Genomic DNA, 12,283 nt, shown 5'->3' on the forward strand with positions numbered 1-12,283 from the left:
TTTCTTCTGACTGACCTTCAGGTTCTTGGGAGTCGCTGCCCGCGGGCGGACGGGTTGGTAGGTCTACATGTTGCTGCTGCTGTTGCAAATCGGTGGTGCCATCCGGGTGGATCTGGAGGGTGAATTCGCTCTCGCCTTGGATGGTCAAGGTCTGGTGTGAGGTCAGGATGTGGTACCCTTTTCCTGCAGGGCAGATCTCTCTAAAAGAAGCTGCCAAGGTGGAGAGGAAGAGAAACGGTCATGCAACAGAGGCGTAAGGCACACATATAACTTTATAGTATGCTGATGGTGCCCAGCTCTGCTACTCCTTTCCGCCCCAATGCAAAGAGGGTGCCCTGGTCCTAACCTAATGTCCTGCATCAGTAATGGACTGGAAGATGGCATACAAACTGAAACTTTGGCCCACTGTAATAATAATAATAATAATAATAATAATAATAATGTGGCCCACTGTAATAATAACAATAATATCCCATTGTATTCAATCGGACTTGAGCATCCATGGGTTTCGTTATCCACTACAGTTCCTGGAACCAAACGCCAGCGGATAACAAGGTCCCATGGTATTTCAATGTGATTTATATTTTAAATTGCATTGCCCTTTGGAATTGTGTGTCACTTTGAGTCTCAAGTTCGGAGAGTGAGCAGGACATAAATAAATACAATCACCATCATCATCATCATCATCATAGAGGCATGGCAGAAGGTAAAACGAAGGCAAGCAATGACGGTTCCCCCATTTCCATTCCCATTCCCGGCTTACCAGTTCCATCCGCTGGGCACCTTTCGCAGCGGGCGCCCCAGGCTTTGCCCACGCTGCAGCAGCAGGTCTGGCGGGTGAGTTTTGTGGGCAGCGGGTGCTGGCACTGGTGTTCAGGGCTGACCAGTCGGAAACACAAGCTCTTCTCCCCGGCCTTCTCCGCTATTCTCCCCCAGAGAAACAGAGAGAGAGAAAGAAGTTACACCACCGAGGAAGACTACTGCAATGGTTGAGAGGTGCAACTAGCTGCGGGACAGAGCTTGGAATGAAAGGCTTGCAACCCTTTGCAAGTACTCTTGCAATCCTTTGCAAGTATCCGTGCCATTTTCAGGGACGTAGCTAGGATTTTAGGAAGGGGGGGGTCCAGACTAAGTGCCACCATTATAATGGGGCATGAGTGCGGCGGCGCAGCAGCACACACCATTCATTTTTCTAATGGAAGGGGGGGGGCCGGCCCCCCCCCCCCCCCCCCCCCCCTACATCCCTGCCATTTTAAGACTCCATTAACTGGGATTCTTGCTGTTGGCGGCTTTTGGTCCAGCTACCCAAGGCACTAGACTTCTCTTCTTTAATAGTGGAGCTATGTATCAGGTCTGGGTTTAAAGGAAGGAGATCCGGCACCTTGGGCAGCAGCTGTAAAATTTGGAATTAAACCTGGAGTTGATCCACCAGGATCCACTGCCTTAATTCCTTGGATCTGCTAGTTGCAAGCATGGTTTTGGTTACTAGCTCTGAGTTCAAGGGATGGAGGGTTTCAAAATTTCACCACGATCCATGAAACTCATAAGGTGATCTTAAGATGGTCGCTGTTTCTCAGTCTAACCTACCTCACAGGGCTGTTGAGAGGAGGGTTTATATATATATGCTGCCAAAGGGAAATGAAAGCGTTGGACAGCGATAAAGAAAACCAAGCTTCTGGCCACACGCAGCGTGAAAAACGACAGGCACCACATTTCAATATCAAATATCAAAGTGCTCAAGGGTCCGCAAGTTAAGATATCTATGTTGCTCCAGTTGTGGATGGACTCCAGCTCCCATCGTTCTTCGCTACTGGCGACTGGGAATGATAGTCCAAAAATATTTGGGGGTGCATGTTTAAGGTTTTATCTGGGACCACAAACCTGGCACTAGAACTCCTGGCACATAATGCCCACAAATGATATGGCCACTACCAGTATGGAGACATGTTGCATGCCAACTGGGCACAATGCAGAAGGGATGCTCTCTCTGGTCCATAGGTTGGAGGGAGGCATGGGGAAGGATTGAGATTGGGGTCAGTAGAAGACCATAGAATCATAGAGTTGGAAGAGACCCCAAGAAGGGCCATCCAGTCCAACCCCATTCTGCCATGCAGGAACTCTCCGTCAAAGCATCCCCATTGACAGATGGCCATCCAGCCTCTGTTTAAAGACCTCCAAGGAAGGAGACGCCACTGCCCTGACCAAGGTACTTACGCACGCAGTGGGTCCGCGAAGGTCCCAAGACCTGTCCTGGTTTGCAAGCGCAACGGAAGCTTCCTTGGGTATTCAAACACTCGCCCCCTTGGCACACGCCTTGCATGGCACACTCATTGATGTCTGGAGAGAAAAACGGAGACGTGGAGGGTACTCAAAAGTGCCACAAGACTGTATTGCTTTGCTAGAAGAGATCAATATGGAAATCAAACATGCAGAGCCTCTGATGCCCACCTTGGCAGTGGCTGCTGTTGAGTCGCTTGTACCCTTGCGGGCAGTCACTCCCCAAAGTCTTCTGCACCCCCAAATCTGAAAGAAGGAACAAAAAACACAAAGATCCAGTTGGTATTATATGCAATAAGAATCCATTTCCATTTGTCATCTGTGCAACCCTTGGAGAATCCCAGGACAGAAATTTGCTTCCCGGTTCGATTCAAAGTGAACCCAATAGTCTAATAACCTGATCCCCGGAGAGCAACTTTGGTTGCATTTGCACTATAGAAACAATCCAGTTCCGCACTGCTTTAACTGCCATGGCACCATACTATGGGATTCTGGGGTATGTAGTTTTGTGAACTATTTAGCCTTCTCCGTCGGGGAACTACAAATCTCAAATGTGGTTGTTTTCAGTTTAAATGTAGTTTCTGCAGGGGATTCGTCCCGTGCGATAAACTCCTAAGAGGGACAACGCAAGCGTTGTGTGATCCGAAAGGTCCAGGAAAAACAACTCCTGCTTTCCCTGCCTCTCCATCCTCTCTGATCCTTTGGAGACCGAACTTAAAAATTCTTGCGGGAGGCGAAAAGTGGGAAGGAGGGGCGCGGAGGAGCAGCGGCTGCTAAGGGGCAAGTGCTAAGCCGGCCCACCCTCCAGGCCTCCAGCTGCAGGAGAAGATGGCAGAGGGCCCTGGGAGGAAGAGCGGAGAGGGCTGAGTGCATTCCAAGCCACATCCAACACAAACAGAACGGCTCCCTTCTGCAACTGCGCAGAGAGGAAAATCCTTTAAGAGAGGTGAAGAGAGGGACACAGAGAAAGACACACAGCTCAGCCCTGACCCATCGAACCAATGGGACTTAAATAGAGGCAAAACTCCATTTTCGCGAGGGGGTCCGGAATGGATCCTCCATGAAAAAGGAGAGGTGACTGTACACACACACACACACAATATAAGCTTCTTATGTTGCTATAACACTAAGTGCCTAGTTTCATATAAGTATGGTTCAATAGTCTTATTCTCCATCTCAACCTAGACTTGTGTCTCCCATTACAAACCAAATTGTTCCTTGAAATCTTTGGTCAACTTGCCTATCTATTGCCATCTTCTTTTACGGTATCTAGAGATCAGATGGTATGGGTTACAGAGGATAAAACACAACTGTGCACACACACACACACAAAAACAAACCAAGTCCTGTTACACAAACCGCACCATTTTCTGTACAAAAACCGATGGCTTTTGTAGGGTAAAAACTTACATTGGAGGTGGGGGCATTTGTGGCATTTGTTCTGGCCCCAGGAGGTGCCAATGCTGCCGCAGCAATCTTCTTGCTTGGTGAGGCCTGGGAGCGGGTTGCTTCCGCACTGGATCCCAAATGGACGCAAAGAAAGAGAGATGCGGGGTAAGATTTCCCAAATTCCACCCCGCAGTCCATGAAACTCTCCATCTCACTGGAAGCGAAACCCCACTGAAACTCAGAGACCAATGTACAACCTCTATAGCCACAGATTTTTTTTTATCCATGGATTCAAGCACTTAGGGCATGAAAATATATTCCACCCAGAAACAAAGGCATTCCAAAAAGCAAAGCTTGGTTTTGCAATTTTGTTTAAGAGACGCCATTTTACTATGCAATTGTATTTAAGGGACTTAAGCATCCATGGATTTTGGTATCCAAAGTGCGATCCTGGAACCAAACCCCAGTGGATACCAAGGGCCCCTACTGTATATTCCAGAAAGCAGACCTTGTTTTTGCCATTTTATATAAGGGACACCAATTTACGATGCCATTGCATTTAATGGGGCTTGGGCATCCATGGATTCTGGTATCCATGAGGGTCCTGGAACCAAACCACAGCGGATACAGAGGGCCCCCACTGCATATCATGGACCTTTCATCCCACTCACCGATTGTTTGGGCATCGTCTCCTGAAAGCAGCGTCCCAGTGGCTTTTGGGTCGGGGGCCGAGTGTAAGCCGGTTTGGGGGCCGGGTGTTTGATCAAATGCTGTTGGCTGCCTGGTCCTCCTCCTTCAGAGCTGAGACTGTCGATCCGGTGGACTTGCACTGAAGCGTCCGGCGGGTGATGGACACGGACGTTGACCAGCGGCTGATGCACCTGGACTGGAAGGCAAAAGGTGAACTAGCCCACAAACATGGAAATATCAGCCCACTCGCTCCTCTCCAAAAGCGCCAGCTGGTAGCTTCCATGTCAGTGGGGCAATGAATCCACCCAAGGTTTTAAAGTGACATTTAAAACCGTTCCCAAATAATAATACTCAACCTTTTATATCCATGGTTTTTTTTTTTAATCCATGAATTAAACCATCCACAGATTGAAAATATCAAACTATAAATCCCAAAAGCAAACCTTGATTTTGCCACTTTATGCAAGGGACACCATTTCACTGTGCCACTGTAGTCAATGGGACATGAGCATCCACGAATTTTGGGATCCAAGAGGTGGCCCTGTAACCAAACCCAGCAGATACCAAGGACCCACTGTACTAATAATAGTCTTATAAAGATATTCAAATGGAATATATGTCCCAAAAGCGAACCTTATTTTTGCCATTTTATATAAGGGACATTATTGTACTGTGCCACTGTATATAAAGGGAGCATCCACGGATTTTGGGATCCAGGGGAGATCCTGGAACTAAACTCCAGCGGATACCGAGGGCACTCCGCAATAATAATATTCGTATCAAATTGTAAATTTAGGTGCAGACATTTAAACGTGGACTGTTTTGAACCCAGATCTCGCAGCGTTTTCATCCAACGCAGGGCACCATGCCAGGTCCAGTCAATGCCCGCTCCCTTAAACGCCCTTCGTAGGTACCTTCCGATGAGTGCTCCCCAGGCCCAAGGGGCACCATAAAAGTGGAGTGGCTGATGGTTCCTTTCGAACCGGGTCCCGCCGGAGTGTCGCCGTGGCTATCCGAGATCAGTTGAACCGCGTAGATGGCATGTTTGCTTGAGCCGGTCTCCATGGGGAGCCCCTCGCCGGGGACTCTGGATTGCTGGCTTTGGCCCTGGCCCTGGCGGCCAGCCGGGACTTGGCAGAAACGCCCGGTGAACTCAGGCGGGCACAAGCAATGGTTCCCAGATGTGCACTGGCCGCCGTTCATGCAGGGCAGAGGGCAAACCACTGCAAAAGTAATGAGAACGAGGGAGAGAAAGAGAGAGACGCAGGATTAAGTTTAGGCCAACTAGTCTGCCCCTGTACCAAGTCTCCAAAGCCTTAAGACGGAGCCAAGAAGCACTTATGTGAACGTTGTTGGGTTGCAACTTCCATAACACCAGTCTTAGCTCAGTGGCACAATGGCAATAGTAGTAACTATTATTATTAGTATCCCACTTTCCCCCCAAAATTGGACTCAGGATGGCTTACACTCCAAAAGAACAGTGTTGGTTGCAAGTTCCACAATCTCAGATTTAGCTCAATGTCACAGCGCATCATCATCCTCATCATCATCCTTATTACTATTATTCCATTTTTCCCCCAAAATTGGGACTCAGAATGCCTACAACTTAAAAGAACAGTGCTGGATTGCAAGTTCCATAATCCCATACTTGGTGCAATAGCACCGCACATCATCATCATCATTATTATTATTACCCCGCTTTTTGCCCAAAATTGGGAGCGTCTTACAATCTAAAACAACAGTACACACCATATTTATTTTACAGACTGGAAGTCTATTTCAGGCCTCTCAGGGTGCATCAACGCTGCAGAAATAATGCTGTTTATGTTGCTGTTGTGCGCTTTCAAGTCGTTCCCGACTTATTGTTGCATGCTTTCAAGTCATTTCCGACTTACGGCGACCCTAAAGCAAACCTGTCATGGGGTTTACTTGGCACGTTTCTTCAGAGGGTGAAGAGAGTGTACCTTAGCCAAGTGCACCCATTGGGTTTCATTGCTGAGCTGGGTCTCCAAGGTCCTAATCCAACACTCAAACCAATTTATGCCACACTGGCCTCCCATTCCTCCATCCTCGGGACAGAACCCAAAATGTTGGTTTCTGAAAACAAAAAACCTGGATGCAAGAGGAGGAAGCCAAAGAGATAGGCTTCCCTGTCCCTTACAGGAGGCCCCAGCTAGAATCGTATTTCCGCCTGTTTGAATCCCAAACCCTGAGTCAGCAGCCGGGAAGTTGGCAAACCCACACCCTTCCCAAAGGCGCAGCCTCCCCCATCGCATCTGTCGGCAGCTGCGCTCCAGGCGAGATCCACCCAAAACCCAACCTCCAGACGCAAATCCAAAATAAAAATCCAAATGCGACACGGGCATAGAGCCCAGTCGCCCAGGGACCAGCCCAGCCAGAAACGGTTGGCGGAGCACATATCAAACTCCCCTTCTTTGGCTGCCTTAATCCAAGGCAGACAACCTGTGCCACGCTCTCTCTGGCATTTTTGCGAAAGCCTCAGACAGGTGGGGAGCATGAGCAAATACGTGATTCACAAGTCAAACTGCGGCACGACATCCCCAAAAAACCCAAACAGGTGAAAACATGTGCCTCCCGGAAAGGATTTGCAGTCCGCGGGCCTAGGAGCCAAAACGCTGCGTGGGAAGCCTGGCATCGCAATAGACTCTTCCTGCAAAGAAGAAGGCAGGAAAGCTGCCATTTTGTGAAATAGAGGCGACACAACGGGAAGGAGGGGGATAATGGGATCTGGAACTAACTCTATATCATGCAAATCCAGCGTTTTGTGTTCAATGCACCAAGGCATTTCATATCAGCTCAACTCTCTCTCTAAGAACCTGATTGGAGCTCAGGAAAGTTGTCTTTTGGGGATGATAACTCCCACAATCCTACCTTTTCCAAGACATACCTAGACAGGATGCAGTACCATTTGGGGATTCTGGGTGCTGCAGTCCAAAATACCAACATACCAAGTTCTGGGACTGCAAAAGCTGGAAACCAACATGCAGCCAATGCAACCCTCCCTCATTTTGTGCCTTCAAGTCTTATGGCAGCAATGATCCAAAGCTACTTTAAGGGTAAGGATGTAAATTCAAAGGATGGGAAGGGAAAAAAGTGCCCCATTCTGGTCCGGACCCAAAGCAGGGTTGGCCGGATTAAGAGCCTTGGCTCTCTGCACGTTCCCAGAGGCTCCACCTCTCCAGCTTTTGGCTGCGCAAGACGGTCGTCCAGGCCAAAAAGTTCCACCTCTGGATTCCATTAGCCAAAGCGACAACAACTAACACACACCACACACTCCTTTGCTTGCTCTTCCGCTCCCGCACAGAGGTTGCACCGGCCAAGAAACCTCTTCCACAAAAGGCCCCCTGCCTGGTTTATGTCCCCAAAATGGAGAATTTGGCAGGCAATTTTTTGCTCCAGCTGGTAAAGACATTCAGGCACCGAAAAGGCGCTTGAACTTGGGGAAGCATCTGCAAAGAACCAGGCCTGGCTCTTTTGTGCATGCGCCTCTACCTTAGAGATGCAACCCTGCGCAAAACGTGGAAGGAATCAAAGAGTCATGTTTAAACTATTTTCGTCCCGCTGCAAGGAAAGGTCGTATCTACGCTGCAGGTTCGAAGCTGCGCTAACTCCATGCTCTGGGATATTGGGGATTTGTAGTTTATTGTGGGTGAGCTAGTGTGGCTGGTGGGGGACCAGGGTTCGAATCCCAGCTTGGCTATGAAACCCACCTTGGAAGAGTCACACTCACTTAAACTCAAAGAACACAATGGCAACCCTCCTCTGAGCCAACCTTGCCAAGAAAACGGCACGACTTGAAGGCGCGCATCAACAGCAACCGCAACAAAGTTTATGGTGGGCCCAGAGCTCTCTGGCAGAGATGGTTAAATATGTCTAAATAGATAAATCCACATTTCTGATCCCGAGAGGCATGGTCCAATGCTCAACCCATTGCACCATGTTCCATCTTTAGGGGATGTTTTAGTTGCAAATTCTTGCATGGCAAGAGGCTAGACTAGATACTCTTAGGGTTTTATTGAAACTAGCATTATTGGTTTGAAGGGGACTAATGCATGCGTTTTCCAACCCATCGCTCAATGGCATTGAATACAACTCCAAGGGTGATCTCCGGTTACAAGCAAGGCTTCAGACTACGACTCCGGGGAGCAGGGTTCGAATCCCTGCTTGAGAATAACAAAACGTATTGGGTGACCATGTGCAAGTCACGCGCTCTCAGCCTCAGAGGATGGCCATGGCAAAATCCCTCCGGAGAAACCGGCCAAGAAAACCCTGCGATAAGTTTGCCATAAATTGGAAATGACTTGAAGGCACGCAACATACACATACACAACATACACAACATACACCCCACTGTGTGACCATGGGCAAGTCACACTCTCTCAGCCTCAGAGGATAGTCATGGCAATCCCCTTCTGGAGAAACCAGCCAAGAAAACCTCTGGAGAGGTTCACCTTTGGGGTCGCCATAAGCGGGAAAGGACTTGAAGGCACACCTTTTGGCTTTGGGGGCTTTGCAGCCAAACATTCTCAAATGTCTTATGCATGTGTTTCTTTCAGCAAGGAAGTCCAGATCGGCTTTGTGCGCGCACTAGGCTTGGCCAAGGGTTCGAAGTGCGCAGCTGCCCCGGCTCAGGGCGGCCCCAGGAGACAGGCCGGGACATGAGGTAAGGTTTTCCGCCAGCCAAAAGCAGCCGAGGAGGCGAAAGCGAAGGGGCGGGAGAGGGAAAAACGCTGGCAAGCGACGGGTCTGGCTGCGTATATGATCTTCAAAACAGAACGTAGAAACCTAAGTGCAAAACAGAACGGAAAATGCAGGCAAAGCGTCCCGAAACGAAACGCAGAAAGCGAGCAGCGCAAGGGCCAGAAATGCAAACTCGACTGAGTAACAACCCTAGTTCACGAAGGCCCTTGTCCCCCCAAAAATGACCCCTTGGAATATGGGGTGTTGTGTACCTTCAAGTTTTTTCCAACATATTACTATTATTATTATTATTATTATTATTATTATTAGGTATATTTATATAGCGCCATTGGCTTTACATAGCATTTTGCGAAGGAGAGAGAACAACAATCCAATATGGAAACAAAAGCCGGCGCACGGCGCACAATCTAAAACCGCAAACAAGACTATAAAATTAATAAAATAATACTATATAACAAAGGTAAAACAATACTATAAAAGTGTAAATTAATACAAATAATATGGTCATAAATGACCATATTAATAGGGTCACACTTATGGCAATCCGAAGGCAACCCATGATGATGATGATGTTGATGATGATGATGATGATGATGATTTAGGTTTCTCTCTGGCTTTCCTCTCTACCAAATGCATCTGAGGAAGAAGGTTTTAGTCTATGAAAGCCCATGCTGCCAATTTCTTTCTTTCAGTTACTCTCAAAGGTGTGACCAGAGGATGATGGGAGTTGCAGTCCAACATCCCTGGATCTCAGTTGCCAGGAAAGGAGGGCAAAGGTCTGGATGGGGAGGGAGGCATGTTGCCCATCTCCTTAGCGGTGGCCAGGAAAAGGTGGTAAAGTTCTTGGCAGGGCAGGGATGCCTGTCTCTTTGGGGATGACCAGGATGGCAAAGGGTCTGGATGGGAAGGGTGCCAGGTGTCCATCTCCTCAGGGGTCGCCAAGAAAGGGTGGCAAGGTGTCTAGATGGGAAGGGGTCCCTGGTGCCTGTGCCCTTAGGGGTCACCTAGAAAGGGTGGCAAAGGGACTGGATGGGAAGGGGTGCCTGGTGCCCACCCTCTGGATTGCCAGGAAAGGTTGACAAAGGGTCTGGATGGGAAGGGATGCCTAGTGCCCATGCCCTCTGGGATGGCTAGGAAAGAGTGGTAAAGGCTCAGGCCCAAGAAAGGGTGGCAAAGGGCCTGGAAAGGAAGGGATGCCCATGGCCCATGCCCTCTGGGATGGCTAGGAAAGGATGGCGAGGGGGTCTGGATGGGAAGAGGTGCCCGGTGCCCATCCTCTTGTGGATTGCCAGGAAAGGGTGGCAAAGTGTCTGGATAGGAATGGGCGAGTCTTGCCCAAGAAAGGGTGGTGAGGGCTCTAGATGGGAAGGAATGCTTCTGGGTGGGAAGGGGTGCCTGGTACCCATGGCCTTGGGGTTGGCCAAGGCTGTGGGCGGGCAGGGGTGACTGGTGCCTATGTTGTTGTGGATGGCCAGGAAAGCTTGACCAAGGCTGTGGGTGGGCAAGGGGTCCCTGGTGCCCGGGGTCTCTGTGTGTGTGTGTTTCTCACCCACCGACGCGGAACCCGGATCCGGTGAGGGTGTCCATGGCGTGCCCATTCTCCCCGATGAGGGTCATGTTGCTGCCCGGCTTGCAGCTGTCCCTGCAGTGTCCCTTCTGGCAGGTCCTTTGGCAGATCAAGGGTGCGAAGACCACCTTGAAGCGCTCCAGCGCAGTCCTCTCTGAAGCCCCTGGAGAAGAAGAAGAGGATGATGAGGATGATGAGGATGATGAGGGTGCCAGGAGCCCCAGCAGGAGGAGGACCAAGAGGGCCCTTCCCAGGGCATCCGCTGCCCCCGAAGGCATCTTGGCATCCCTGGCCAGCGCCTCCTGCCCCGAAAGGGGCTGCCAGGCAAAGCAAGGAAGGAGGGAAGGAGAAAAAAGGCAGAGAAAAAGAGTGTGAGAGAGGGAGGGAAGGAAGGAAGGAGAGAGCCTCTTCTGCAGTAGCAGCCAATCTCTGGCCTAGGACTGGAATCTGGGAGAGAAGCCAAGAGAGGAGGAGGAGAAGGAGGAGAGAAAGGAGGGAAAGAAGAAAAAGAAAAAGAGGAGGAGGAGGAGGAGGAGGAGGAGGGGAGGGAGCCCAGGGAAGGCCGGCAGGGGGCGCTGGAGGAAGGGAAAGAAAGAAAGAAAGAAAGAAAGAAAGAAAGAAAGAAAGAAAGAAAGGCACAGCAGGAAAGGAAGTCAGGAAGGAAGGAAGGAAGGAAGAGAAGAGACAATGTGGGGAAGGAAGGAAGGAGCGAGGGAGGGAGGGAGGGAGGGAAAAGAAGAAAGAAAGAGAGAGAGAGAGAAGGGAGGAGAGAAGGAAGGAAGGAAGGAAGGAAGGAGCACAGCGGGAAAGGAAAGAAGGAAAGAGAGAAGAGAAGATTTAATGTGGGGAGAGAAGGAAGGAAGAAAAAGAAAGAAAGAAAGAAAGAAAGAAAGAAAGAAAGAAAAGCTAATGAGAAAGAAGGAAGGGGGGAAAGAAAAAACTGATGGGAAGGAAGGAAGGAAGGAAAGGGAGGGAGGGAGGGAGCATATCAGTAACGAGGGATTCAACCATCCCCAGCTTGGAAATATGTTTTTAAAAAGCTTTCCAAAAGAAAACCTTGATTTTGCCATTTTATATAAGGGACACCATTTTATTGCTGCCATTGTACAGAATAGGACTTGAGGATCCACACATTTCGGGATCCGCAGAGGGACCTGGAACCAAACCCCAGCGGATCCCAAAGGCCCACTGCACAACCCAAGGTTGGGGATGTGTTCCTTTGGGGGAATTGCAACTCCCATCATGCTAGCTGGGGATTTGGGGAATTACAAGCTGTTGCAACTCTCCTAACTTTTGCAAATCCATTGCGTTGTCTTACGTTCTGGAGAGATGAAAATGTACTGTTTCAGAAAAGGAGCCATTTCTTTTTGCACGGGGGGGGGGGGGGGGGCTCAGTGGCCCTGGAAGCATGAAGCTCCAGCCCTGTTTGCTTGCGGCGAGGCTAAAAGTTTGCTTATGAGATCCAATATTTAGAAACGGCAAGTAAAGCATGTGCCGGAGGAAGGCCGAGTTTGGAAACATTAAGCGCACATCAGTTGCAAAGTTTTGCACCTAGAAGCGGTTGTAAATATTACTTGTTCCAAAGTTCAAAGGCCATAAACAAACTTATCCAAGGCTGGCCGAAAGCGAGAAAGTTTG

The 12,283-nt window shown here is 49.4% G+C and overlaps 1 protein-coding gene across 2 annotated transcripts in view; it reads right to left on the minus strand.

Annotated features, from left to right (window-relative positions):
* LTBP3 (latent transforming growth factor beta binding protein 3) overlaps positions 1 to 11,134 on the minus strand; it is a 24,334-nt gene extending 13,200 nt beyond the window's left edge. Inside the window, exons 1-8 of one of the 2 annotated variants that reach the window (XM_042440437.1) lie at positions 10,632 to 11,134; positions 5,271 to 5,579; positions 4,338 to 4,552; positions 3,688 to 3,793; positions 2,449 to 2,523; positions 2,215 to 2,337; positions 764 to 922; positions 16 to 210 (exon numbers count right to left, since the gene is read on the minus strand). In XM_042440437.1, coding sequence (XP_042296371.1) covers positions 16 to 210; positions 764 to 922; positions 2,215 to 2,337; positions 2,449 to 2,523; positions 3,688 to 3,793; positions 4,338 to 4,552; positions 5,271 to 5,579; positions 10,632 to 10,923 — 1,474 coding nt within the window. In that variant the 5' untranslated portion in view covers positions 10,924 to 11,134. Of the gene's footprint in view, positions 1 to 15; positions 211 to 763; positions 923 to 2,214; positions 2,338 to 2,448; positions 2,524 to 3,687; positions 3,794 to 4,337; positions 4,553 to 5,270; positions 5,580 to 10,631 lie in introns of those variants that run through there. The other variant, XM_042440438.1, reaches the window with a different exon arrangement.
* Between the last annotated feature and the right edge of the window lie 1,149 nt (positions 11,135 to 12,283).

This window comes from Sceloporus undulatus, chromosome 9, assembly GCF_019175285.1.
Source record: "Sceloporus undulatus isolate JIND9_A2432 ecotype Alabama chromosome 9, SceUnd_v1.1, whole genome shotgun sequence".
NCBI classification, from domain to species: domain Eukaryota; kingdom Metazoa; phylum Chordata; class Lepidosauria; order Squamata; family Phrynosomatidae; genus Sceloporus; species Sceloporus undulatus.